The sequence below is a fragment of the Artibeus jamaicensis genome, unplaced genomic scaffold (genome assembly GCF_021234435.1).
Source record: "Artibeus jamaicensis isolate MK-2021 breed Jamaican fruit bat unplaced genomic scaffold, CSHL_Jam_final scaffold_1964, whole genome shotgun sequence".
Taxonomy (NCBI): Eukaryota; Metazoa; Chordata; class Mammalia; order Chiroptera; family Phyllostomidae; genus Artibeus; species Artibeus jamaicensis.
The window spans coordinates 21694313-21716526 of NW_026522030.1; the positions used below are offsets into that span (position 1 = coordinate 21694313).

A 22214-nucleotide genomic window follows, 5' to 3' on the forward strand; every position below is an offset into this window, starting at 1 on the left:
AATGATTTAGCCCCTCTGAGCTTCAATGCCCTGATATGTAAAATGGGGGGGGGGGGGGGCTGGGATGGGAGTAAAAGACAGAAAACTGTACTTGAACAACAATTAAAAAAAAATACACAAACAGAAATCAGGGGGGGAAAATCCCATTTGATACAGCAACAAGAAAAATAAAGTACCTAGGAATAAACCTAACCAAGGAGGTAAAAGACCTGTACTCAGAAAATTATACAACACTGAAGAAAGAAATTAAGGAAGACACAAACAAATGGAAGTATGTACCACGTTCATGGGTTGGAAGAATTAACATCATAAAAATGGCCATAGTACCAAAGCAATTTATAGATTCAATGCAATCCCTATTAAAGTACCCATGACATTTCACAGATATAGAACAAACATTTCAGAAATTTTTATAGAACCATAAATGACCCTGAATAGCTGCAGCAATTTTGAGAAAGAAGAACAAAGCAAAAGGGATCACAATACCTAACATCAAACTGTATTATAAGGCCACTGTAATCAAAACAGCCTGGTACTGGCATAAAAACACACAGACCAATGAAACAGAGTAGAGGGCCCAGAAATAAACCCAAGTCTCTATGGTCAATTAATATTTGACAAAGTGGGAAGAAGCATAAGATGGAGTAAAAATAGGCTTTTCAACAAATGTTGGGAGATCTGGACAGCTACATGCAAAAAAATGAAACTCGATCACCAACTTACACCATACACAAAAATAAATTCAAGATGGATAAAAGACTGAAATATAAGTTGTAACACCATAAAAGTCCTGGAGAAAAACATCGGCAGGAAAATCTCAGACATTCCATGCAGCAACATCTTCATGGATATGTCACCTAAAGCAAGGGACATAAAGGAAAGAAGAAACAAGTGGGACCTCATCAAATTAAAAAGCTTCCGCATGGCTAAAGAAAACAGCATTAAAATGAAAAGAGAGCCAACTGAATGGGGAGACATATTTGCCAATGACACCTTAGACAAGGGCTTGATCTCCAAAATATATAAAGAACTCACATGAGTCCACTCTAGGAAGACAAAAAAACTCAATTAAAAAAATGGGCAAAACACTTGGACACTTCTCCAAAAGAGGACATACAGAGGGCCCAGAAACACATGAAAAAATGCTCAGCATCACTAGTTATCAGAGAGATGCAAATTAAAACCACAGTGAGATACCACTTCACTTGGGTCAGATTGACCAACATAAACAAATCAACAAACAAGTGTTGGAAAGGATGTGAAGAAAAGGGAACCCTAGTGCACTGTTGGTGGGGATGCAGACTTGTGCAGCTACTGTGGAAAACAGTATGGAATTTCCTCAGAAAACTAAAAATGAAGGTGCCTTTTGACCCAGCAATTCCACTGCTAGGATTATATCCTAAAACACCAATACAAAAGAACCTATGCACCCCAATGTTCATAGCAGCACAATTTACCATAGTCAAGTGCTAGAAGTAACCTAAGGGCCCATCAGCAAATGAGTGAATCAAAAATCTATGGTAAAGCCCTGGCTGGTATAGCTCAGTGGATTGAGCACGGGCCTGTGAACCAGACAATCGAGGTTCGATTCCTAGTCAGGGCACATGCCTGGGTTGCAGACCAGTTCCCTGCAGGCCAGTTCCCAGCAGGGGACACACGAAAGGCAACCGTACATTGATGTTTCTCTCCCTCTCTCCTTCCCTTCCCCTCTAAAGATAAATAAATAAAATATTTTTAAAAAACCTATGGTACATTTACACAATGGAATTCTACGCAGCAGAGAGAAAGAAGGAGCTTATACCCTTTGCTACAGCATGGATGGAACTGAAGAGCAATATGCTAAGTTAAATAAGCCAGGTGGTGAGGAACAAATACCATATGATCTCACCTTTAACTGGAACATAATCGACAAAAGAAAAAAGCAAAAAAATATATAACCAGAGTTATTGAAATTAAGAACAATCTAACAATAGCTGGAGGGGAGGGGAGGGGACAGTGGGCAGAAGGGTTTTCAGGAACTACTATAAAGGACACATGGACAAAACCAAGGGGGAGGGTGGAAGCAAGGGAGGGAAGTGGTTTTGGAGGGGGTGGAGCAGAGGGGTGGGGAGAAAATACAGACAACTGTAATTAAACAACAATAAACAAAACAAAATAAAATAAGAAGGTGGCAATGCAAGTCTCTGAAAGGGTGTGCCAGAGCATCAGGGATATGTGTAGGGTGACACGCTCCAGACAAAGCTAAACTTTGGGGCTCTGTGCTGCACTCTATGCAAGGGTATCAGATGTGATAAACCCTGATTAGGAAGAGGTAGAAAAAGCTGTGGTGCTTTGGGAAAAGAGAGAAGGGGGAATCTCAATCCAATCATCGGGCAATGTTAGACCCAGTCACCATGGCAACGAGAATAGGGTCAGTCTTTAGAGGGAGGGCTGGATATAACACAGCAGGCCTGCCAGAGAATGTCACTATGGCAACCATGTGTACAAGTCAGTTCCAATACCCTGGTCGCTATGGTGACAGATGGGCGTGGTTATACGCTCAGAAGTGTAAACTAGTCTGACGTGGGGGGGGTAAGAACTCTGTGGGAGGTGTTTCTGGGCCATCAGCACACAGAAAATAGCCTCCATTTTCGTCACCAGGTCAAGGATCTTGAGCTTGATCAGCGAGAACAGGAACAAGCTCCACCCTTGGACCCTCTCTTGATGGTTCGCGTTTCCTAGGGAACAATTTGATGCACGTTTCTGCCCACTAACACTGATTGGTCGAGAGTGAACCGAGTGGAAGAAGAGAAGAGACGGCCGGAAGTACATCCGGGGGAGTGAAAATACAAGAGGAAAAAAGGCTTACGTCCGAACTTCTGGAACGACCGCTCTGCACCGCGTCTCGTTGGTTCCGGAGGTCATTACGGCCGTGGGAAATGCTGGCGCGTGCGGCGCGGGGCACTGGGGCCCTGTTGCTGAGGGTAGGAGAAAGGCATTCTTCTCCAAGGGTCGGGCCAGAGATCACTTGGGTCCTCAGCTGAGAAGGAGAGGGATTATAAGTTATTGTAGAGGACTGGGGTCAGAGGTCATGTCCCCACGTGAGCCTCTCTCCGAGGACCCCGTAGGGTTTAGGAAGATGTCTCCCGGACTGGCGCCTGGAGGGGTGAAGTGGTCCTCCGGCTGGCATCTCTGCTAACCCGCGTCTTCCCTTCAGGGTTCCGTGCAGGCTTCTGGCCGCGCTCCGCGCCGCACCTCCTCAGGATTGCCCCGAAACACAGTGGTACTGTTTGTGCCGCAACAGGAGGCTTGGGTGGTGGAGCGAATGGGCCGATTTCACCGGATCCTGGAGCCTGTAAGAACCTACTCTGCCCACCCGGGGCCAGCCTGATTCCCAATTCCTTACTCCCTTACGACATGGGGCGGGGGAGTAATAAGGATACCTCCTCCCTGGGGCCTGCCCTCACCTTTAATTTGGAACTCCCTGGGCCAGACCGGGCAGGGTCCAGGCTGCTGACCGTCGTATACCCATGTTCCCACCTTTTCCGATAGCCCGCATTCCCCATTGTTGGGACTTTCCCTTATCCACTCTCAGCTCCATCAGTCTGCAGGAAGAAAGATACTCTGCTGGCTCCCGTTCCCTTGATTCTCCCATCCATTCAGAGCCCTAGCCTCACATCCCTAATCTCTTGGGCTTCCCTACCATTGACACCCACGGCCTTTTTTTTTTCTGGGCATGCTCCATACATTGATTCCCTACCCACTCCAGGGTAGCTTAGATACTAACCTTACCACCTTATAGCCCCCATTCTTCTGAAGACCCATGACTCTTCCCAGGGCTTGAACCTTCTCATCCCTGTGTTAGACCGGATCCGATATGTGCAGAGTCTCAAGGAAATTGTCATCAACGTGCCTGAGCAATCAGCTGTGACTCTCGGTGAGGGGTGTAGGGTGACTTGGGTGCTCTGAGGCCATTAGGAGAAAGAGCTGATTGGGACCTGGAGGCCTGACCTTCCTTTCTCTCCTGCTCCTGCATTGCAGACAATGTAACTCTGCAAATTGATGGAGTCCTTTACCTGCGCATCATGGATCCTTACAAGGTATCTGTCTTCTGCTTTATTCAGTTCCTGAGTTGCTGTCACTAAAATTGTTTACCCAAGCTTCCTACGCTATCGATATTCCTTTTGATATTTCCAATACTCCTTTCGATAGGCCAGCTATGGTGTGGAGGACCCTGAGTATGCTGTCACCCAGCTAGCCCAGACGACCATGAGATCAGAGCTTGGCAAACTCTCTCTGGACAAAGTCTTCCGGGTAAGAAGATCTGAACCAGAGTTAGGGTTTGAAGACACAGGCTTGGCACTCTTAAGTCTTTTCTGGGGGTCAAGATCAGTCATAGGCCTTTCTCAGCTTAGACCCCTGATGAATGTGGACTGAGGCTTACAACCTCTTCTACACCTCTCTTCCTCCAGGAGCGGGAGTCCCTGAATGCTAACATTGTGGATGCCATCAACCAGGCAGCCGACTGCTGGGGCATCCGCTGCCTCCGTTATGAGATAAAGGATATCCATGTACCACCCCGAGTGAAAGAGTCCATGCAGATGCAGGTGGGGGCCAGGGAGAACTTCCGAAGCTCTAGTTGCATGGGAACCTGGACTCCCTTCCCTATTGTAATGGGTACAGTTGCTGGTCTGTATAAGAGTTTTACTCTGATTTCTTGTTAATCGATAAAACTGGGACCTTCCAGGTGGAGGCAGAACGGCGGAAACGGGCCACAGTTTTAGAGTCTGAGGGGACCCGAGAGTCAGCCATCAATGTGGCAGAAGGGAAGAAGCAGGCACAGATCCTGGCCTCTGAGGCAGAAAAGGCTGAACAAATAAACCAGGCAGCAGGTCAGCAGAACCTGAGGGAGGAACAGGGTGTTTGAGGGTTGGTGCTAGGACAGGAGCTTGGGGGTGCCCTGACCTCGTGGGTCAAGTTCTGTCTCTTCCAGGTGAAGCCAGTGCAGTTCTGGCCAAGGCCAAGGCTAAAGCTGAAGCTATTCGCATCCTGGCTGCAGCTCTGACACAACATGTGAGAGACCCCCAAGTGGGAGTGAGGGACAGAAATTGACAGTGGAAGAGGTTTTCTTACCTACCCTTGGGAGAAACCACTGCCTTTGTGGGGTCCATTGAGCCAGATTACATGGTCTTTTGTATTGTGATCTGCATATCCTCTTTCCAGGAACCTGACTTCTCTCCACTCTGCCATCCCACCCCACCCCATCCCACCCACCCCTCTAAATCTGTGATCTCTGATTTTATCCCTCCTGTGGCTACAGAATGGAAATGCAGCAGCCTCACTGACCGTTGCTGAGCAGTATGTCAGCGCATTCTCCAAACTGGCTAAGGACTCCAACACTATCCTGCTGCCTTCCAACCCCGGTGATGTCACCAGTATGGTGGCTCAGGTTAGAGTACCCTGAGGATTTGGCACAAAGCACCAGTGCCAGAGACTGAGACCCTACCCCCACCCTCACCATTTATACACCACAGAGGCTTTCAGAATGCTCTGAGACCCAGACCTCCCTTAATTCCACACAGAGAATGAAATTCTAAAGGTGAGACACCCCACTTACCTCTGGAGATTGGGAAGTGCTTGAGACTTTTTTTTTTTTAATGCAGCTACCTGCATTAAAATATAGTATTTTGAGAGTGCCCCTGCTCTGGTACTTTGTAAAATTCCTGGAACATGACTCCAAAGCTTTTAAGACTGCTGTTTGAGAGAGGAAGAAAGGAAAAACAAGCTGACTGACCACGGCCCCACCTTCTTTTTAGCCATTGGTGGGTTGTGCTACACCTTCTACCATATGTCCTCATGGCTCTCTCTGTTCCTCTCCTCAGGCTATGGGTGTGTATGGGGCCCTCACCAAAGCCCCAGTGCCAGGGGCCCAGGACTCAGTCTCCACTGGAAACAGCAGAGATGTCCAGGGCACGGATGCAAGTCTTAACGAGGAACTTGATCAGGTCAAGCTGAGTTAATGGAGCTGGGCTTGGCCAAAGAAGCTGGGGACAGAGAAGCAGCACTCCCAAACTCTGGCCCTAGCCTCCCTGCTGAGATTTTCGTTATTATTTTTTTATTTGAACTTCAATCATGTAATAAACTTGCTAGTAGCAAACCAGAAACTGTCCTCTCTGATTGAAAAATGAAGTTGAGAAAGTCATCGTTTTCCTTGGATGTTCACTCCCACCCTCTTGTCCTATGAGGTCTTGGGAGCCAATCCTCTGTGAGCAAGAATGACCCTAGTGGAATGTGAAGTCGCATTCCACCAGGGTGGAATGGATTAAGCCACATGTCCACTGAACTGCCAGCTGGGGAGCATAGTCCCTACCAAGGGTTGGGCTGTGAATTTGAGCAGGTGTTTGGGGGGATTTTTCATGGCAAAGAAGACTAACTTTGCAGGGTGGTACTGCTGAATGCTTCAAGGGACTTCAGGGAGATTGACACTCATTCATTTATTCAGAAGAATTTAATGATGTCTACAATGTGCCAAGCTCAGTGCTAGACATGAGTTACCCAAACAGCTGAGATGCAGCAGTGCTTCGTTTTACAGAATACAAGGTCAGGGAGGGGGAAAGCAAGGGAGAGATACAAAGTGGTAAGTGTTGTGATGGAGGAAGATTCTGACTGAGGGTTCCTGAAAGGAGAAGCACGTCAATTTATGGGCAGCAAAATTGCCGAGAACTCTGCCATTGAACTCAGGCTGGAAACATTAATGTGCTCACCAAGCTAAGGTTTGGGGCTCAAGTATGCACAGGCCCACCACTCCAGAAAAATAGGAGCATTCAGTTATTGGCTGTGGCTGAATGGTGGAGTGTTGGGAGGATGTGACTATGTGGCAAACACCAAGTCACAGGGTCCTGAAGAATTTGGACTTCATCCTCAAGGTAAGGGGTGGGAGAAGTCCATGAAAGGTTTCCCTCCTTCCCTTGAAGAACTTTAAGAAGATTCAGGTAACCATGTTAGTGTGTTAGATATAGCTGTTCTGCTGCAAAGTGGATAGGGGCTTTGAAGGAGAAATGGGAGGCTGGAAGAACAGTAAGAAGGCTGCTTCAGCGATCCCTGAAGGGTGATGAGGCCTGAACCGAGGAAAGGAGCCATTGGGTTGGATGTAGAGGGATGATGTGACATATTTCTGAATTAGAATTTATTTATCCATCTGATAACTATTGAACCCAAACTATATGCCCCAGGACACCAAGGATATAGTAATGAAAAAAATTCCCTGCTCTCAAGGAGTTTACATTCTATTCAGAAGGGACAAACTATTAGTAAGATGTATAGTATTTCAGGTGCTGATGCTAAGGAAATTAAGGGAAGAAAGGAAGATGGGGAATTGCAGAGGGTGGGGAGGGGTCTGTAATATTAAGTAGAGGATTCCAGGAAGCCTCACTGGTGTTATATTTGAATTTAGATATGGAGATGAGGGAAATCTGGGAGTAAATTAGGAGTAAATTTGAGTACCTGGGAGTAAGACTGGCAGAGGAGATTGATTGCAAATACAGAGGCCCTTAGGCAGATCATTTCTGTTTTATAACCAGAAGAGCAAAGACAGTAAAGGAAGCACAGAAGTGGCAGCTAGATGAATCAGGGAAGCTGGGAGCTGGTGTATAGACCTGTAGGGCTGTGTGGGGCCACTATAAAAACTCTGGTATGAAAAACCAGAGACAGGTTTTTTGTTTTTAACAGTGTCTTTACTGAGATACAATGCACATACAATTCACCCACTGAAAATATAAGTTCAGTAATTCGTAGTATATTCACAGCTGTGCAACCCAATGTTTAAACATTTCCACCACCGCTCCCCCATCCCCACCTGCCACAAAAACCCTGTACCCATTAGTAGTCACTTTCTTCTCCCCTAGCCCTAGGCAACCACTAATTAACTTTCTGTCTCTAGATTTATGTAATCACATAAATGGAATGATGTGATATTTTGTTTACCCTTCATGGGTGAGGGCCATATGGGTAGGTTTCACCTTTTGACTTACAGATAATGCTACTGTCTGTGAACATTAATGTGCAAGTTTTCGTTTGGATATGTTTTCATTTCTCTTAGGTATGAGTGGAATTGCTGGATCAAATTATATCTCTGTTTAACCTCTTGAAGAATTGCCTGAGTGTTTTCCGAAACTGCTGTACCATTTTACAATCCCAACAGCAGTGTATGACGGTTCGGAAGTCTCCACATCTATGGCAATACTTGTTATCTGTCATTTTGATTGTAACCATTCTAGTGGATTTGAAGTGGTATCTCTAGCATTTCCCTGATGGCTAACGTTGAACATCTTTTTGTGTGCTTATTGGTCAGTTATATACCTTTTTTTTTTTTTGAGAAATGTGTATTCAAATTATTTGCCCATTTTAGATTGGATTGTTTGCCTTTTTATTATTCAGTTTAAGATTCAGCGAGACTTGGAGAGAGGGAAAAATAAAATCTGTCAGTTGGAGTCACCTAATGGAAAAGGGGAAAATAATTATTATTTATCCCTATTTTACAGCTGAAGGGATACCCAATAATGACAGTGAGCAGAGGATATAGGGTTCAAACGGTTTGATTCCAGAGACCTAGCTCTTAGTCTTAAACAAGAATGGAAAGTAGCTCCCCGAACCTGTGTTCTAACTTTGTCTCTTGTCCCCAATTCTCCTAAATACTATAATCTCATTCAACTCTCCCTCTCACCAGCCGTGTGCTTCTTGCCGAATTTCTCGGAGGCGCCGGCAGATGGCGATGTGGCCCCCCGCGGGCCGCTCTGTTTGACGCGCGCGCATCTGTGGCGTCGGCCGCAGGTGCCGCCAAGGCATTTCCGGGCGCCATTCAAGGTGATCCACGGTCTCTGAGAACCCCATCGTGAAACCCCTCTCCTCGAAGTAAGGGAACTTCCCCCCAGCTCGCAGCCTAGGTGTCCGGTACTGGGGTTAGGGTGCCTAGGTGGCGGCCTAGCAGTCGCTGAAGGAAGCAGAGATATTCGGACGACTAGATCCCGGCGATGCCCAACTGGCCTTAGACCCCACGCCTCGCCCTGTTGCTCGAACCAGGTCTTCCCTCAGGTGATCCTGGCCGTCCGGAAGCGGAGTGTGACACCTCCCCTTGGTCCCCTCGGTCCCCGCCAGGCGGCGCCCTCATCCAGGCCCTCAGGGTTCCCCTGCGGCTGCGAGCCCTGCTCACCCCAGGGGTGTTGAGATTGGCGAGGAGAGGTGGCGAAATGGATCGTCAGAGAGCAGTCTACCACTTGAAATAAGTTTCCCTCGTGGACTGTGTTTTTCATCATTAGGCTCTCCTGGAGTACATGTGTGAATTCCTATGCTCCAATCCCAAAGATCCTGATTCAGTAGATCTGGGGAGGGGCCTGGAAATTGGCATTCTAATAGCCACTCTGGGTTGATGTCCGTAGTCCACGGATCTCACCTTCAGGAACGCTGATATAACTGGTGGAGAGAAACATTGCATTGGGTTGGCTGTGGAACTGTTTATCTTCAGGAAGGCTTCCAAGAGGAAGTGATTCTATCTGGGCTTTGCATTGAGGCACCAGAATACCCACTGGTTCTTTGCCCCACAGTGATGAATTCTCTTCCCCTCCACCACCACCAGGATGCAGAAGATCTCAGTGCCACCACCAGGATGCAGAAGATCTTCAGTGCTGCTCTTCCTGGTCTGGGTCAGCTTCCTCTTCTACGCTGGCATTGCCCTCTTCACTAGTGGTTTTCTGCTCACCCGTTTGGAGCTCACCAACCATAGCAGCTGCCAAGAGCCCCCAGGCCCCGGGCCCCTTCCATGGAGGAGACAAGGGGAGCCTGGGGCCTGCTGGATGGCTTCCAGATTCTCCCGGGTTGTGTTGGTGCTGATAGATGCTCTGCGATTTGACTTCGCCCAGCCACAGCACTCACACTTTCCTGGGAAGCCTTCTGTCTCTCTGCCCTTCCTGGGAAAATTGGACTCCTTGCAGAGGATCCTGGAGATTCAACCCCACCATGCCAGGCTCTACCAATCTAAGGCTGATCCTCCCACCACCACCATGCAGCGCCTTAAGGCCCTCACCACTGGCTCACTGCCTACCTTTATTGATGCTGGCAGTAACTTTGCCAGCTATGCCATAGTGGAAGACAATCTCATTAAGCAGCTCGCCAGTGCAGGTCAGTCTGGACCTCCTTTCAGGTTAGCGTACTTCGGCAAGTTTCTTCATTAGAAGTCAGAGAGCCAGAACTTGGAGTGTCTGGCTGCATGTTTGATTATGCTGTGGGAAAAGGGGGAAGAGAAAGAAACCATGTCCCTGCATGCAGGGAGCACAGGTCCAGGCTTTGTTCTTGTGGAGTTTCTAATCTGTGTGGGGTGCTAGTTTTACTTTTGGGGCACTCTCAGTAAAGGAGCAGGGGAGAAGCAAAGAGAAGATGTGGGTCTGGATATTGTCACAGGTGTGGAGGAGAGAGTGGAGGGTCAGGCCCTGTCTATTCACTGACTTGGGAAAAGCAAGGTCTACCCAGGAGAAACAGTAGCAGAGGTAGCCAGAGCCTAAGAACTAGCAGAGCCTTGTGTAAGAATAAGGAGTGAGAGGTCTGGGTGGAGTATGGTTATCAGGAAAAGTTTCCAGGCAGAAAATTTTAGACTTTGAAGGATAAAAGATTGCTGTGTAGAATTTCTGTGCCTTTGAGTGCATGATTGGGATTTCTGATGAGTCTTTAAAGGGCTCCCTCTCCTCTTTTCCCCTGCCCTGACTCCTGTTCAGGCTGTAACCCACTCTCATGCCCCTGCAGGAAGGCGTGTGGTCTTCATGGGAGATGACACCTGGAAAGACCTTTTTCCTGGAGCTTTCTCCCAAGCGTTCTTCTTCCCCTCCTTCAATGTCAGAGACCTGCACACAGTGGACAATGGCATCCTGGAACACCTCTACCCAACCAGTGAGCATGGGGCGAGAGGCAGGCCTAAGACTGGGGGCTGGGAGGGCTGCTTCAGTCCATGAAGTCTGAGCCTCCAGTGGGTGCAGTGGCTTGGTTTGTGTCCCTGGACATAGGAACATTGGAGCCTGGCTGGGTCTGAGGAGGCGGCCTTAGTCCCCTGTGCTCAGTGTTCTCCCCTTCACAGTGGACAGTGGTGAATGGGACGCACTGATTGCTCACTTCCTGGGTGTGGATCACTGTGGCCACAAGCATGGCCCTCACCACCCTGAAATGGCCAAGAAACTTAGCCAAATGGACCAGGTGATCCAGTGAGTGTGGGTATTATTTGGGGGATTGGGTTTGTGTCTGAGAATCTCAGGATATATGGTCCCAAGAGAAAAAGCCCTTCCCTTGGAGCCTCTTCCCTGGCTGGATTCCATCTTCTCTAGGCCTTTTTCTGAAGCTAAGGGCGTCATCCATCTTGAGTAGTTCAGTGTGTGGCTTTGGGCAATATGGTTATTACTGAAGAGATATCTCTCTGTCGAAGGTCTAGGCCCCCCCCTAATGAAAGTTATGGCTGGGGGTGAATGGGCCCCTGAGAGAAATTTTTATTCATCTCTATCCCTGACACATTCTTGGCTCCCAGAGGAGTTGTGGAGCGTCTGGAGAATGACACACTCCTGGTGGTGATTGGGGACCATGGAATGACCAAGAGCGGAGACCACGGAGGGGACAGCGAGCTGGAGATCTCAACTGCACTTTTTCTGTACAGTCCCACAGCACTCTTCCACAGGGCCCCACCAGAGGTAGGTATGCTTTGGTTTCCAGGTGTTCAGCCCGTGTCATGATCGCAGGATCCTTGTGGCTCCTTCTGTTTTAGGCCCCCCACTCTCACTTCCTACCTACACCCCTATGTCTGACTTCATCCCAAGCACTGACTTCAGCTCTGGTAAATATGTTAGCCCTGGCTGGTGTAGCTCAGTGGATTGAGCACAGGCCTGCGAACCAGAGGATTGCGGTTCAATTCCCAGTCAATGCGTATTCCTGGGTTGCAGACCAGTTCCCTGCAGGCCAGTTCCCAGCAGGGGATGCATGAAAGGCAACCATACATTGATGTTTCTCTCCCTCTCTTCTTCCCCTCTAAAGATAAATAAATAAACAAAATCTTAAAAAAAAATATGTTGACCCCTGTCTTTGTCCTCTAGGAGCCAGAGGTAGTTCCTCAAATCAACCTTGTGCCTACGCTGGCCCTGCTGCTGGGCCTGCCCATCCCATTTGGGAACATCGGGGAGGTGATGACTGAGCTGTTCTCAGAGGTTGAAGACTTCCAACCTCACTCGTCTGCTCTCAACCAAGCTTCAGCGCTCCATCTCAATGCCCAGCAGGTAGGTAATGGGTTGGGCTTCCAGGTGACAGAGCTACAGTAGACATGGGAGAAGCATAATGGCCCTGCTCTATTGTCCTTTGTTCAGTCTTAATCTTACCTTCCATAGCCATGGCCTCCTTCCATTGTCCCTCCCTTCCCCCCTGTCCTGGACAGAGTTTGGTTCCCTGATTTCCAGGTACCCCCTTTGGTAATACCTATCCTTACCTCTGTTCCAATTTCTGATCTGTTCCCCTTGGCCTCTGACCTTTTCTGCCAGGTGTCCCGATTTCTTCACACCTACTCAGCTGCTGCTCAGGACCTCCAGGTTGAGGAGCTTCATCGGCTCCATAACCTCTTCTCCAAGGCCTCTGCTGACTACCAGCGGCTTCTGCAGAGCCCCCAGAGGGCCGAGGCAGCACTACAGACTGTGATTGCTGAGCTGCAGCAGTTCCTGCGGGGAGTTCGGGCCATGTGCATTGACTCTTGGGCTCGTTTCTCTCTGGTCCGCATGGCAGGGGGTGCTGCTCTCTTGGCTGCTGGCTGCTTTCTCTGCCTGCTGATATCCCAGTGGGCAACATCCCCAGACTTCTACCCTTGCCCTCTCCTCCTAGTACCCATGGCCTGGGGTCTGGCTGGGGTTGTAGTGTTTGTAGGCCTCCTGGCAACTACTGAACTGAAGCTGGATCCAGTGGTTCTAGGCATTGTGGCTATAATGGGCTCACTCCTACATTTTCTTTGGAAAGTGTGGGCTGACTGGGGGTCCAAGAGGCCCCTGGCAGCCCTGCTTCCCACTCCTGGGCCTGTTCTATTCCTCTTGTTCATTCGCTTTGCTGCTTTCTTCTCTGATAGCTTTGTTGTAGCTGAGGCTAGGGCCACCCGCTTCCTTTTGTGCTCACTCATCCTATTCCTGCTTGCCCAGCTTCACTGGGAAGGCAAGCTGCTGCCTCCTAAGCTGCTCACAGTACCCCGCCTTGGCTTTTCATCGCCAGTGGGGCCCCTACAGCACAATGGAATGCATGCCCTGGGGCTTGGAGTTGGATTGCTTTTATGTATAAGACTAGCTGGTCTTTTTCATCGCTGCCCTGAAGAGACACCTGCTTGCCACTCCTCTCCCTGGCTGAGTCCCCTGGCATCCATGGTGGGGGGTCGAGCCAAGAATTTGTGGTACGGAGCTTGTGTGGGGGCTCTGGTGGCCCTGTCAGCTGCTGTACGCATGTGGCTTCACCGCTATGGTAATCTCAAGAGCCCTGAGCCCCCTGTGCTCTTTGTGCGGTGGGGGCTGCCCCTTATGGTACTGGGCACTGCTGCCTACTGGGCATTGGCATCGGGGGCAGATGAAGCACCGCCGCGTCTCCGGGCCCTCGTCGCTGGTGCATCAGTTGTGCTGCCCAGGGCTGTGGCAGCATTGGCTGCTTCAGGGCTCTTGCTGTTGCTCTGGAGGCCTGTGACAGTGCTGGCAGAGGCTACGATGGGTGTTCCAAGGACCAGGACTGTCCTCACTCCTTTCTCAGGTCTCCCAACTTCTCAGGCTGACCTGGATTATGTGGTTCTTCAAATCTACCGACAAATGCAGGAGGAGTTTCGGGGCCGGCTGGAAGGAACCAAATGTCAGGGTCCCCTGACCTTGGCTGCCTATCGGTTGGGGAATGTCTACTCAGCTGCTATGGTCACAGCCCTCACCCTCTTGGCCTTCCCACTTCTGCTATTGCACGCAGAGCGCATTAGCCTTGTGTTCCTGCTTCTGTTTCTGCAGAGCTTCCTCCTCCTGCATCTGCTTGCTGCTGGGATACCCATCAGCACCTCTGGTAAATACATATCTCAGCCCAACTTCATCCAGGGACAGTAGGAATGTGAGTTTTGTCCCTTCTGTTTTCAGGCTAGTGTTGTTCCTCAGGTTCTTCACCTTGATACAGGGTCTCATGCCCCACACAGTTGGGAAGGTCTTTCTAATATCCTCTTCCTTATCTGCTATAGCCAAGCTGACTGGCTGTCGGGGCCAGCAGGGTTCATGATGAGGGAGGGAAACAAGGAATACTCCAAGACTCATTCTTAAGGAAAAGCTGCATCTTCATGAACATATTTTCTGACTTCCCAGTCATGGGAATGGTGAATTATGAGTATATAAGGTCATAATGAGTGATATGTATGTGAGAGAAAAAGAGATTAACCACAGTGGGGTTCATATTAGAGTAATGGGGCTCTGTACCTTGGAGGGAATTAGAATTACAGAGTGTTGACTATAGGAGGTTGGGGTGATGGGTACATGTGTGTATAAGAATTAGCATTGAAGTAGTAGTAGTTGTATGCGACCGTGGGACAGTAGGCTACAGATTAGGGGATGGAATATGACTATAAAGAAGCATGTTTCTGTCCCCAGGTCCTTTTACTGTGTCGTGGCAGGCAGTCTCTGCTTGGGCTCTCATGGCCACACAGACCTTCTACTCCACGGGGCACCAGCCTGTCTTTCCAACTATCCATTGGCATGCAGCCTTTGTGGGATTCCCAGAAGGTCATGGCTCCTGCACCTGGCTGCCAGCTTTGTTGGTGGGAGCCAACACCTTTGCCTCCCACCTCCTCTTTGCAGGTACCTCCTCATTCCTTCTTTGCTTCTATTGTTTACTCTGGCTTTGAAGGGAAAGTAACTTCCTGGATTTGAGTAGAGTGATGTAATTTTTTTGGATCTCTGGTATCCCTTGGCCTATGTCAATTAGAAACTGAGTGGACTAGGGTGGTTGAGAACCGGCCTGGTGTGGCCCCCGGATCCTCCCTTGATTCTGGCCCTGCCTTCCTCTGAGACAGTAGGTTGCCCATTGCTCCTATTCTGGCCCTTCCTATGTGAGAGTCAAGGGTCCCAGAAGAGGCGGCAGCCCCCAGGGAATGAAGCTGAGGCCAGAGTCGGGCCTGAGGAAGAGGAGGAACCACTGATGGAGATGCGGCTCTGGAACAAACCTCACCACTTCAACGTAGCACTGCTGCAGCTGGGCCTCCAGTACCTCTTTGTCCTTGGTATTCAGGTGGGTACAGGGGAGAGATCATGGAGTTAGTGACCTTTTCTCATGTGTGCTCATCACATTCTTTTTTTCATACTTTGCTAAAACCCTGGGTGAGAGCCTTGACTGAGATACAGATAAGCGAAGTGGTTGCCCAAGGTAGTGGCCTCAGATGGCAATATTGAAACTTGAACCTGAATCTCCTTAATTCTAGGCTTAGAACTGTTTCTCTCTACAAGCTACCACTAGGACCCTGTTGGTTACATTTGGGAATACTCGTTGATGTTCAGAAAGGAAAGGCTGAGGTGGTGGCCAGGATTCTTTCCCAAGGTGTGGTCTTGGGCCCTCCTCCTAGCCTTCAGAGGCAGAGGGTGTGGTGTGAGTATGACTTCTTCCTCCATCCCGGGAGGCAGAGCCTGAGTGTTAGCAGCACAAATGGTGGGGCCAGGAAGAGAATTAGGTCTCTTCAGTGCCTGCCTGAGCCCAGGGTTTTTTCCACTGACACACCCTACTTTCCTACTCCTCTCATTCTTCACAGGGGCCTACAGCAGCTCTCTCTGACCTGCTTCCTCCTCCTCTTCCTGAGTAACTTGACTCCTCCTGTCCCTTAGATTCTGGCCTGTGCCTTGGCAGCCTCCATCCTCCGCAGGCATCTCATGGTGTGGAAGGTGTTTGCCCCCAAGTGAGTGGAGTTTGCTTGAGAAGTAGAGGTGTTGGGGAGGGTGGAACTGGGAACAAAGAATGATCATCCAGGGTGGACAGGGTTTTGCCTCAGCAGGGAAAAAAGGCTCTAGACCTACTCTTAGTGTTTCCTGATATTCTCCACCCTTTTTTGCAGGTTCATTTTTGAGGCAGTGGGCTTCATTGTGAGCAGTGTGGGACTTTTCCTGGGCCTATTTTTGGTGATGCGAGTGGATTGTGCTGTGAGCTCCTGGTACCGGCAGCTAGTTCTGGCCCAGCATAGGTAGCCTTGGCTGTGAGGGCCACGGAGAGAACTGGAGAACAATCTAGTCTGGCCTATACGGGTGCTGGGTCATCTGCAAGAGAGGCTCAGCCATACTTATTATCACCATGCAGCCAGGAGCTACTAGCATCTGGGACTTTATTATTTTATAATTAAAAATCATAATGGGGCCTGATCCTTAACTCCTGCTTTGGATGTATCTCAAGGACTGGGGGTAGTCTCCAACGTGGAATAAAATAATAATGTAAATATGTGTATTTGAGATGTGGGGAAGCACCTGCTATCTTAGAGGGGCAGTTGGGAGCGTCAGTCTCCCTGTCCACCAGACACAGGTGGAATCATCTGCAGAACCGCTTTACCTTTGGGGAATGGTTGGAGTTGTGTGAGTTCATTTACTCCAGCTCTTCCCAAATCACTCCCTCTATCTCACCTGCCATTTTCCTTTGCCATGCAGTATATTTTATTATACATTTATCTTTGACTGTTAAAAGAGATGGCTGGAAAGACAAGCCCAGGCATCTTGGAGCATACAGATTTTCACTGTCTAAAGCCCCAGTAGTGCTGTCTCCTCTACTGTGCCCTTTCATTCACCTCTGTGGAGGCCTCCCTAGTTTCCCAACCTGTGTTGCCTATTTTCAGACCTGCTTGCCCAGCTTAAACATTCCTTCTCCCCTTGACTATTCCTGGCTTGAAGCCAAAACTGTATGAATGTAATGCTCCTCATGCATGCCTGCCATGTCCTCCATCCACCTCACTATTCCTATGGCATTTGGAAGTCCCTGTGCAAAAGGAGTAAGGAAGAGGCTCTGAGGTTAGGACTGGGGTTTGAGATTTGAGAGTACTCAGGACAGGAGGAGATGAGACCACTGAAAGAGAAGAATGGATGTTAAAATTGTGGGGTAGCACCTACCTTTACTTGGCAGGGTAAGAAGCGAAGCTGAGTAACAGTGATTGTGCAGTAAAGGCATTCACTGCTGTGGTAGCTGAAGGAAGAGGTCTAGTTATTAATGGCCAACAGTCTCTAGTACTGTAGAGGTCAAGTTGGAAGATGATGAAAAGTATGTACTGTTTCAGGCAATTAGAGGATAGGGCATTGGACGCTGGCAGGGTTAGTTTTAATAATGCAAAGGGAGAGAAGTTAGGCCTCACCTAGCCTGTAGGATAAATTAGAAAGGAAAAAGTCCCACCCCCCTCCCTCAATCTGGTGAGCACAACTCCCAGGCGTCATTTAGTGAGCAGGAAGTACCTTAGAAAAGAAATAAAAAGATTTGTTCTCCATCCCTAGATCCATAGTAAGGATTTCAGACCCCACTTCCTTGCCCTGTCTTCAGGTTAGCTCATTGCCCATACCCCGGCTGCTTTTTCTTTACAGAGAGCCCCCTTCCCTGGAGCCTAAAGATAATCTTTTAAAGAAATATATTAGCACATTGATTTACATTATTAAAAATTCTTATCTCTGCCCTGGTTGGTGTGACTCAGTGGATTGAGTGCTGGCCTGTGAACCAAAGGGTTGTAGGTTTAAATCCCAGTTAGGATACATAACCTGGGTTTCGGGCCAGGTCCCCAGTTGGGGCCAGGTGAGAGGCAACCACACATTGATGTTTTTTTCCCTCCCTCCTTGTCTCTAAAAAATAAATAAATAAAATCTTTAAAAAAATAATTCTTATCTCTGCCTTTTACTCAACATCAAACATCCCATTGCATACTAACTCATTGTTTCTTTGTTTTCTTAAGATTTTATTTATTTTTAGGGAGGGAGAAAAGGAGAGAAACATTGATGTGCAAGGGAAATGTCTATCAATTACCTGTTTCTTGCCCCCAGCTGGGGACCTGGCCCACAACCCAGGCATGTGTCCTGACCCGGAATCAAACCAGCAACCTTTCAGTGTGCAGGATGACACTCAACCCACTGAGCCACATCTGTCAGGGCCTCATTGTTCCTTTTTCTAAAAAAAAAAAAAAAACTTTATTGAGGTACAATTTACCATAAAATTTACCCATTTAAACTGCATAGTTTAATGATTTTTTAGTGTATTCATGGTTTTACAGCCATCACCACAGTCAATCTTAGAACATTTCATCAACCTGCAAAGAAACTAGATACTCTTTCCTATCACTCCCATCCCTCCCCATCTCACTGCTAGCCTTAGGCAACCACTGTTGGCACTTCATAGAAAGGGGGATCGTACAATGTATGGCCTTTTGTGACTGGCTTTTTTGCACCCAGCTTAATGTTTTCAAGGTTCATCCATAGAGTAGCATGTATAAGTGCTTCATTCTTTTTAAAAGTTGAGGTAAAATTCACATAACACAACATTAACCATTTAAGAGTGTACAATTCACTGGCCCTTAGTACAATTTACATGGGCTGCCATCACTGCTATTCCATTTCCAGCACTCCCCAAAGAAATCACCCATTAGCACTTCCAATCTCCTTTGCCCTCGGCTTCTGACAACTATTAATATGTTTTCTGTCTCTGTGGATCGGCCTATTCTGGATATTTCATATAAATGGAATCATAATATGTGGCCTTTTCTGTCAGGCTTCTTGCCTAATGTTTTCAAGGTTCATCCATGCAGCATGGAATTGAACTGATGTCTCAGTGTGCGGGATGGCGCCCAACCCCAACCAGTCAGGGCAGTACTTTGTGGAGTTTTTTTTATGGCCAAATAATACTCCATTGTATGGATATGTTGCATTTTATGTAGTCACTCACCAATTGATGGACATTTGGGTTTGCACCTTGTGGTCATTAATAATGCCGCTATGAACATCCACACACAAGTTTTTGTTTGGACATATGTTTTCATTTTGGGGGGTATATACCTAGCGGTGTATTGTGAAATTGCTAGGTCACATGGTAATTCTGCTAAACTTGTTGAGGAGTTATAAAAACTTTAAAAGCTACCTCTGTTTTCCAAACCTACCGCACAATTTTATATTCCCACCAGCAGTGTATGGGAGTAGCAATTTCTGCATATCCATGCCAATACTTGTTATTCATCTTGTTTCTACCCATCCTGGTGGGTGTGAAGTGGTATCTCATTTTAGTTTTAGTTTACAGATCCTTGATGACTAATGCTGTTGGATATCTTTCTTGTGCATATTGGAAAACTGTCCATTTTGGTTCTTTTGTCTTTTAATTGGGTTGTCTCTTTATTATTGAGTTATAAGCATTGTTTTATATTCTAGATATAAGCCCCTTAACACATTTATGATTTGAAAATGTTTGAAGAAAATAATAAAAAATAAACTATTAAAAAACATTTTGTGGGTGGTTATTAATTTTTTTGACATGGTCCTTTGAAGCACAAAATTTTTAAGTTTTTTTTTGTTTATTTGTCTGATGGAGACTGGAAGCAGTACTATTTAGTTATATTGCTAATTAACCTTCAACTATTTGTATAGCATGTAAGAACAACATTTTTAAGTTTTTTTAAAGATTTTATTTATTAATAGAGAGAGAGGAAGGGAGAGAGAAAGAGAAGGGGAGAAACATCAACATGTGGTTGCCTCTCACCTGGCCCTCGCTGGGGACCTGGCCCGCAACCCAGGCATGTGCCCTGACTGGAAGTCAAACTGGTAACCCTTTAGTTCACAGCCCATGCTCAGTCCACTGAACTACACCAGTCAGGGCCAAAATTTTTAAGTTTTGATGAAGTTCATTTTATCCAACTTTTTCTTTTGCTGCTTGTCATTTTCATATATGTAAGAAACTTACCGAGTGCTACAATTTAGTTTTAGAAATTTTTTGTCACCCCCACAAATTCTTTGCGTTTTGTTTACAATCAATCTTTCATCCTACCCCAGGTCACTGTTCTTTGTCTTTACAATTTTCCATTTCTGAACATTTCATATTAATGGAAGCATGCAATAGGTAGTATTTTGTTTTGGCCTCTGACTTAGAATAAAGTTTGCAAGGTTCATCCATGTTGTTGCATGTATCACTTTTTGCCCCTTTTTATTGCTGAATCATATATTCTGTCCATGGCTATGATCGACTGATGGACATTTGGATTATTTCCAGTGCTTAGCTATTGTGAATATATTTTTTAAATAACTATGAACATTTGCATACAAGTCTTGATGTAGACATATATTTTCATTTCTGTTGGGAGGACTCCTTGGAGTGGAATTGCTGGGTCACATAAGTTTATGATTAATTTTTAGAGAAACTGCCAAACTGTTTCACAAAGTAACTGTACAATTTTATACTCCTACCATAAATGTGTGAGGGTTTCAGTTTCTCCACATCCTCATCAACATTTGGTAATATCTGCATTTTTTTTATTGTAACCATTTTCAGTATGGATGTGGTATCTCATGGGTTTAGTGTATATTTCCTTAATGGCTAATGATGTTGAGCATCTTTTTGTATGCTTCTTAGCCATTCATGTATCCTTTTGGTAAACTCTATTCATATTTTTCTGCATGCCTTAAAATGGTTCAAATATGTTGGGAACTGCTCTGCCTGGTTTCAGGAATTGTAAACAGTCTCTCATGCCTAAGGCTGAGTGAGCAGCCTCCAGAATTCCAGCCACAAAGAGACAAAGCTTGTCTCTGGTAGCAAACGCTGTCTCTGCTTCCTCTCCCTGCCCCCAAACTATGGTCAGATGGTCAGAGACAGGTGAGACCCCTCAGAGGAGAGGCAACCTAAGCCAGACACAATATCACTTAGGAGGCCATCATGGAAGGACTGGGGGGGGGCTGCAACAAAGAGGGAGTGATGGACCCTCAACCCCTGGCTTTGACGAAGCCCAAGTCCCCATGTCCTCTGGGAGAAGCACTTCCTTGCTCTAATCCACTTAAGCCTGAAGACCTGTGACAGGGAAGTCGGTGCAACCTATCATCAGCGAGTTTAGGTAATCTGGCAAGATAAAGAACTCTTAACAATTCTGTGAGACCTGCTTTGATTAGAATGCTTTTAGTTAAATGATAAAGGCCCAAGCAGAAAATGAGTTTATGTTCCCAAAGTTCTATAGCCTTTTAGCTGACCCTGACTTAGAAGAAGCCCTAATGGTTCTTTGTATACTATCTACTATTTACTGCCTAACAATGATTAATAAGTTGTACCTGAATTCCTCCTGCAAAAAAAAAACAATAAAAGGCTGTCTAGGCAAGGATCAGTGTGCCCTCTCTCACCTTGAGAGAGAGTTGCCAGGCCGCTCCAAGCCGCTCTCCCCTTGAGAGGGTGGCCAGGCAGTTCGGAGGCTCTCCCCACTTGAGGGAGTAGCCGTGCCCTTTTCCTCCACAGGATCCGGTAGTCCATGCGAATTTGTCTCATGTCTCATCCAAGATGCCACGGGCACTGCTGGTCAGTGCACGTGTCATAAATAAGTCTTTATTATTGATCTTTGAGAATAACATGTAGATACAAATCCATTATAAAGTATATGATTTGCAAATAATTTTTACCACTTTGTAGTTGAACTCTCTTGATGGTGTCTTCGTAGCATGAGAGGTGTTTTTGTTTTTAAGATCTTATTTATTTTTAGAGAGAGGGGAAGGGAGGGGTAAAGAGAGGGAGAGAAAGAAACATCGATGTGTCAGAAAAACATTATCAGGACTTCCGCCAAGATGGAGGTGTAGGTGGAAACACCTTGCATCCACACACAACCAAATCTAAAAACAACAAAGTTTTAACAATAATAAACGCAATCAAACCACACAGAAAATCAACAATACCGAGTCTGAAAACAACGAAATGCTCAGCTAAAACAGTAAGAGGGGCGGAGCCAGCAGCGGAGCGGGTTGGCCAAAAAGATCCCCACCGACCAGGTGGTGAGCACGCAGCCGAAGGTGCTGATCCCAGGTGTGGGCTAGCTTCAGGCGGACACAGGAAAGAGGTGCGGCTGACTGCGGTCAGTGGAGCATTTGCGTACAGATAAATCAGTGAAGAGGTGAGCATTGAGACCGCAGGGCGCAGGGTGGAGGCTCACACATTTCCGCTCGGATAAACAGGCCAGGGCAAGCAGCGGGATGGACAGGGCGAGCAGAGAG

At 47.2% G+C, this 22214-nt stretch overlaps 2 protein-coding genes across 5 annotated transcripts; both read left to right on the top strand.

The window, feature by feature from the left end:
- The first annotated feature begins 2820 nt into the window (after positions 1–2820).
- On the top strand, positions 2821–6136 carry STOML2 (stomatin like 2). Its single transcript, XM_037144436.2, has 10 exons — positions 2821–2963; positions 3197–3334; positions 3817–3916; positions 4021–4079; positions 4192–4293; positions 4452–4586; positions 4727–4871; positions 4973–5052; positions 5300–5428; positions 5862–6136. The coding sequence occupies exons 1-10, from the start codon at positions 2919–2921 to the stop codon at positions 5997–5999; spliced, it is 1071 nt and encodes a 356-aa protein (XP_037000331.2). The 5' UTR covers positions 2821–2918; the 3' UTR covers positions 6000–6136.
- A 2615-nt stretch (positions 6137–8751) lies between these two features.
- PIGO (phosphatidylinositol glycan anchor biosynthesis class O) lies at positions 8752–19436 on the top strand. Of its 4 annotated transcripts, none has more exons than XM_037144435.2 (11): positions 8752–8841; positions 9611–10152; positions 10771–10914; positions 11099–11222; positions 11540–11699; positions 12099–12278; positions 12537–14064; positions 14637–14843; positions 15059–15273; positions 15861–15931; positions 16088–19436. In XM_037144435.2, the coding sequence occupies exons 2-11, from the start codon at positions 9612–9614 to the stop codon at positions 16215–16217; spliced, it is 3300 nt and encodes a 1099-aa protein (XP_037000330.2). In that variant the 5' UTR covers positions 8752–8841; position 9611; the 3' UTR covers positions 16218–19436. The 4 variants fall into 4 exon arrangements, with proteins under 4 accessions (XP_037000330.2, XP_053512376.1, XP_037000329.2 ...); XM_037144434.2 differs by having other exon boundaries at positions 8769–9069; XM_037144432.2 differs by having other exon boundaries at positions 8769–8889.
- Positions 19437–22214: the final 2778 nt, after the last annotated feature.

Excerpts from the sequence above, each read along its gene's own strand:
- PIGO (XM_037144435.2), top strand. The coding sequence starts at position 9,612 with ATGCAGAAGATCTCAGTGCCACCACCAGGATGCAGAAGATCTTCAGTG. Across the intron at positions 10,915-11,098 it reads GGAACACCTCTACCCAACCA|TGGACAGTGGTGAATGGGAC; the intron begins GTGAGCATGGGG and ends TCCCCTTCACAG. Across the intron at positions 15,932-16,087 it reads TGGAAGGTGTTTGCCCCCAA|GTTCATTTTTGAGGCAGTGG; the intron begins GTGAGTGGAGTT and ends CCTTTTTTGCAG.
- STOML2 (XM_037144436.2), top strand. The coding sequence starts at position 2,919 with ATGCTGGCGCGTGCGGCGCGGGGCACTGGGGCCCTGTTGCTGAGG. Across the intron at positions 4,294-4,451 it reads CTCTGGACAAAGTCTTCCGG|GAGCGGGAGTCCCTGAATGC; the intron begins GTAAGAAGATCT and ends CTCTTCCTCCAG. Across the intron at positions 4,872-4,972 it reads ACAAATAAACCAGGCAGCAG|GTGAAGCCAGTGCAGTTCTG; the intron begins GTCAGCAGAACC and ends TGTCTCTTCCAG.